Source organism: Limulus polyphemus, unplaced genomic scaffold, assembly GCF_000517525.1.
Source record: "Limulus polyphemus unplaced genomic scaffold, Limulus_polyphemus-2.1.2 Scaffold2316, whole genome shotgun sequence".
In the NCBI taxonomy this organism is placed as follows: Eukaryota; Metazoa; Arthropoda; class Merostomata; order Xiphosura; family Limulidae; genus Limulus; species Limulus polyphemus.
The window spans coordinates 126,067-131,987 of NW_013667926.1; the positions used below are offsets into that span (position 1 = coordinate 126,067).

At 30.0% G+C, this 5,921-nt stretch overlaps 1 protein-coding gene across 1 annotated transcript in view; it reads right to left on the reverse strand.

The window, feature by feature from the left end:
* Window positions 1-5,921, reverse strand: part of LOC106466603 (gamma-secretase subunit Aph-1-like) — a 28,028-nt gene that overhangs the window by 14,208 nt on the left and 7,899 nt on the right. Inside the window, exons 2-3 of the mRNA XM_013926897.2 lie at window positions 2,600-2,743; window positions 846-931 (exon numbers count right to left, since the gene is read on the reverse strand). Coding sequence (XP_013782351.1) covers window positions 846-931; window positions 2,600-2,743 — 230 coding nt within the window. The remainder of the gene's footprint in view (window positions 1-845; window positions 932-2,599; window positions 2,744-5,921) is intronic.

Genomic DNA, 5,921 nt, shown 5'->3' on the forward strand with positions numbered 1-5,921 from the left:
TATATACAATACCATAGAATTCAACTATAATTTAATCTAAGCTTAGTAACTAAGATGTAATTTAGTACTAAAAAAATATGAAATTTCGAGCAGACTAAGACACCCTTATATCCTTGAAATATTGGTTCAAAAGAAAGAAATGACACAAAGCCCATTAAAATGGCTGAAAAAGCCACTAGGGGGACATTATGAGCTTCCAATTTGTTATTCATGTCATATACAGAAGTAAGTGTATAAAAGGGAGTGTTTCCAAAAATGGAAAGAGGTGAGCAGGGTGCCACTGTGTTTGATTTATTACATGAGCAATATCTTAGCAAATTGAAAATATAAGAGGCTCTTATTTTATATTCTAGTTGGTCAATATTGGTAATTTGAGTTTTTAATTCATAGGAAACTACAGACTTAGTATTTTGACTTCACAAACATCTAATTTGAAGCAGTGCTGCATTCAACATACCACATGACACACAAAAATCAATGTTTATCTGTGTTTTTTAATATTTACTTCTAAATTAAGAAAATGAGTGATATATAATACTAAAATTTCAATTATAATCTACAGTTTGATACCAAAGTTATTGACATAAATTCATGAACTAGTAGTTCAATAAAATTTTGAATGCGAGTCAACAAACAAGATGACATGGCCTTTCACCCATGACCCTTCTTGAAAGGGTTAAGATGTAGTGTCTTCCCAAGATACTTATAAACAAAAAAAAATTCAAATATGAACAACATGTAACAACTGTATAGAACATGTAGAAATATGTATAGTCTGGATCATTTATAGGCTTAATACTAATAATAATACAGTAACCACGTTCATGGACATACAAATCATGTACCATAAGCTAATGTATTCCTTCCTGTTGTGACAGCATGTCGATCAGCACCAACCTCCGTCACTTTCTTTAACCCAACTTCAGCTTTCCTGAGGGAAAATGAATACAAATTTTAACACCATTGTTTGAAGATATATATATATATATCTGTATCAAACTGTTCCAACCAGTATCCACACCTGTCTCCTTTTAACAAAAAATACAATTAAGTTTTTGTATTACTGTAGACTTAAAACATCTAGAAATTATTCTAGATCAATCAATATCTATATCTGTCACTTATCTCAGATAAAAGTCAGCCACCTGCAAAATAACAATTTACAATAAAGTTGTCACATACTTATAATATCTTATTACACTGGCCAACAAGTCATTTTCATCAGATATAACTATAGGCGGGCTAGATAGCTCTTGGGATGCTGATTCCAAATCTGTTTTTGGCTTTTGAGACCAATCAAACTTGAAAGGTTATTGCCTTAATTATAATTTAAGTTGTTGTACATTTGTATTTACATAAGTGTGTACTGTATAACTTTATCCAAGTGTATGGTGTGTATAACGTTTATGGGAATTTTACTGAAAAATGAATAAAACTATAAGGTTAACAAGCCTAATGTGCAATTATTACCTGAATTATGCTGAAATTAATACCAGTCATATTTCAATAACTAGATGTGCTAGAAGAAAACATAAAACAGATTTGGAATCAGCATGCAAAAAGTGTTCAAATCTTTGATAAGAGAAAAACGTTTGATTTTGTCGACCAGTGTTATTTGAATAACTTATTTTACTTTTCTTTTGTGTTCTCAGGAAATTATATTACAGCTGATGAATTGTCATTATGGAATTGAGTAAAAAACAAAAACAATTGTACGTTTAACAAATGCACAATTGTCTTTGCTTTTTTCTCAATTCTGTTATTACATAGTTTCACCAAGTACTGATGGTTTCAAGTATCAGTTTCATTAATCTATCAATGCAACACATTCCCAAAATCGTTAACTACAAATAATTTGTTGCACAAACTGTTTGGGATTAGCAAGTGTTGCATGACCTATTTCTTACAAAGATATTCAAGTTTTGCTACCAGCTGGAAACATTAAAATAGTATTTTTACCATCCATCATTAGTTACTTGTTTTGATATTTAGTAAATATTTAAACAATACATAGAATTGCTTTATCGTAAACAACCAGAAAGAAATCTTTTGTATAATGTTTTAAAGTTCCAAGTTAGGTATGTAAATTGTATTTCAAAATATAACTTTAGAAACTTTCATTTACATTAGAAATCTTATAACATGTAGACAAAAAAGATGCATTTCACATACTTTAGTTACAATCTGTTAGCTTTAACCAGTAAAACCAAAACTAAGATACATATAACAGACCAAAAGCTATCAGGAAAATGCAAATGTAAACTATGCATTACACATATATATATACTTTACATATACCAGTTATATAAATTATAAACCATGAAATATCCAACATATTAGAGCTTGATAAACAAAAAATCATCAAGATTTTTTTAAACATCATATTTTGAACTATATTTTCTTTAAGTGTTTTTCTTGGTCTTTCTTTTTTTTTAAGTCAAGTTACTAAGCTTCAAGACTATCTAGATTTTCTCTAAGCTAGTTTTTTATTTTTTACAAAATGTTTTATTTCTCTATTAATCTATTATGAAACAAACTTATAAAGAGACTTGAAACAAAGTTATTTAGAAATTGAACTTAAATATCAGTAAGTACTTACCTAAGCAGCTTATAGAATGAAAAACGAAATATCTCCTGAAAAATTACAGAAAACACCAGTCCAAAAGCAAGTGTCTTTCTCAGAGGAACAACAACATACCACAGTATGGATGACAGTAACAAGGACAAAAGCCAAAAAAATGCCCTGAATAATAAAAAAAGGGAGAAAATTTATCAAAATACTTTAACTAAGATCTATATATACATGCAAGTAGACCTGTAGAAAGAATGATCAATTAGGATAGTTTGTAATTTTTTATGTTAGTTAATACTAACACAGTTGTATATATTATTGTATATACTGTTTTCATGATGAAGAATAACAAATCACCACTAAAAAATACAAAACCAACAGTCAGTTATGTGCCCACAAAGATTAACTTAGTTAATGAAAAGTAGACTGACAAAGAAAAACAAGGTTGAGAATCTGAGTACTGAATTTCAACTAAATCCAGTAAAGAAGGATAAATAACTATTACACAATTTTGTTTAAAAAGGAAACACCTTGTTCAAACCTAGAATATTAAAATGACTAATCAGAGGTGTACTTACAAAAGTTAAAAATTTGAAAAAAAAAATTGGTTGAAATGTGTATTTTTTTCTGAACATCTTAAACTTTTTTAAATACTTCTTATCCATCATATCTCCAGTGTATATTAAAACAAATTTGCAATGTTTAAAAAAATAGTGTATATATATATATATACATAAAAAGTTCAATAATACCAAAAATGTTTATTTTACTTTCTTTCTTAAGTGCCACAGATCAGTGGTTCCCAGTTGCTGGTCTGCAGAAACATCCAGTGGAAAAGAAAAAGAAATAAAAAACGTCTGATGAAAGATTTAACTATCATTAAATTTATAACTTGTACATGTGTTAGACGTGCATGAAAACTTTTTCTTTTTTGTAGTTCGTTGTTAAATAAAATGGCCCCATAACTCTCACTTCAAACTTTCTTGAACAAGCTAAATTAGCAAACAACCCTGTGGGCTTATATAATCCCAGTGGTCTATAAGCATTTTACAAAGATTTTATTGGTCCTTGTAGGAACCACTGCCACAGGTGATTTTGATAGGCTGAATCACTTCAGTCACTTATGTTCTGAATTCATTTGTGGTTAAGTTGTTTGTCTGTTGACTTATTACAAAATAATTTACTGTCATTGATTTAGAAAAAAAGATAAATGGATATTGTGAATGCTTGAGGATAATTAAAGATTGACTCAGAAGTTGTCAGTGAAAAATCATGTTCCAGATGTGTGTTATTACTGGTTCATTCTTCTGACAATGGCCTATATTGGTACTAGAAATTACGTTAAACATATCTTCATGAACACATGGCTGCCAACAAGATGGGATTTTTCTCTGCCCATGATTTTAAAGGAATTGTAAATTTTGTTTTACATCAAAGTCATCTTGTGTAAAAGAGACAAGTCTTAACTTGAAGATAATGAATAAATCATGTAACTTACAAAACTTAAGTTTAAATAACAATACAGTGTCGTGAAGAAAAGGGATCTTGGTGTAATAATTGACCAGTTTCTAAAGCCATCCAAGCAATGTGCTGTTGCTAGTGGTAGGGCAAATAGGATTTTAGGTTGTATCTACAGAAATATTGAATACAAGTCTAAAGAGGTTATAATTCTATTGTACAGGTTACTGGTTAGGCCACATTTGGAATATTGTGTCCAGTCTTGGGCTCCTTACTTCAAGAAAGACATTGAATTGTTGGCAAAAGTTCAGAGGATGGTTACTAGAATGGTGCCTGGGATGGAGGGGTTGTCATATGAGGAGAGGTTGAAATCTCTCAAATTGTTTTCTCTTGAAAAAAGAAGAGTTAGAGGGAATTGATAGTGTTGATGCATCATCTTTTTTTCATATTTAACAGTGAGAATGGTAGAACTAAGAGACACAAATACAAATTTTGGCAAGGTAGGAGACATCTTCATCTAAGACAGTTTGATTTTTCTAACAGGGTGGTTGGCCTCTGGAATAATTGCTTTCAGACGTTGTAGAGGCAGGAAATTTGAGTTTAAGAAAACGTTTGATAAGTATATGAATGATAAGGGCTGGCTTTAACATTTTTTAGAAATTATTTTAGATTAGTTTAGAAGATGGAACAAAATGTTATGTTACTATAGTGTTATATGATATAAAACATAAATGTGAGATTAAAAATACCCTACCCACAGTCATAAGTTAAAAGAGAGTTTGATGAACTCATATGTGTGTGTGTGTGTGTGTGTGTGTAGATACACAAGTTTATCAGATGGCTTCTGTAATATGACACTCAGAGGGTACTGTATTATCTTTCCTACCATCTATTTTACTCTTTGCCAAATCAAAGAGGATTCACAACTGATAATACTTTGTGGAATTAGCAAAAAATGAGAAATGGAAAACGTTAAATGACAGGCTTAATTTTCATAGAGGTGGAGCAGATAAACTGAATTACATAAGCAAGATCCCCAAGAAATCTTAAATAAAGCTGATATTACTGACAAAAGAATAACAGAACAAATTGGAGAAAACCTGAACATTAGACAGTATTAAGAAACAACTATTAGATGTGAGGTTTTCACTAGAAGAATGAAACTGCCTTATCCTGGATGATAAAGGAATAATGAGAAATTTATAAGTTCTTAAAACATGTTGGTTGTTATTCAGCTCCACTTCAATAGAGCAACTTATTCACCAGTACACACAAACATCACCAGAAAAACAGAAATTAAATAAAGTGTAAAAATGAGATATGTACATATATATTTGTGGAGTATGTAATCAATTACTTTGAAAATTGGTCATTTTTTTGTCTTAACCAGGTCCTTGGTTAATATTTTGATAATTGATTATAACAAACAAATGAAGCAAATTTAACCTTTATGATCTATTGAATCCTGAAGAATTTCTGACATCAGAAACAAAACTACACATTGAAAATTCAATTTATTCTCTCCCTCGTATAAATTATACAAGATGTCATGGGCACACTTTTCCATCATACTTGTGAGCACCTGCAAGTTAGCATATTAATGAAGTTCATATTATCATGGTGTCAGAGGCTAAATCCTACGTCAGTAAAAACTAAAATAATTAAAAAAAAAAACATTCAATGACATTAATCAAACTCATTAGTTACATAGGACTGTTTAATTTATGGTTACACTGTTACAGATAATCAATAATCGCTTGGTTGTACGTAACCAAACATTAACTTATAACCAATTCCCAACATTAATATATAAACTTGAGTTTTCATGGGAAACTTCAAAACACTTTCTTCAATTCAATTATTTGCCAATCTCAACTTGCTTGTGTCTAAA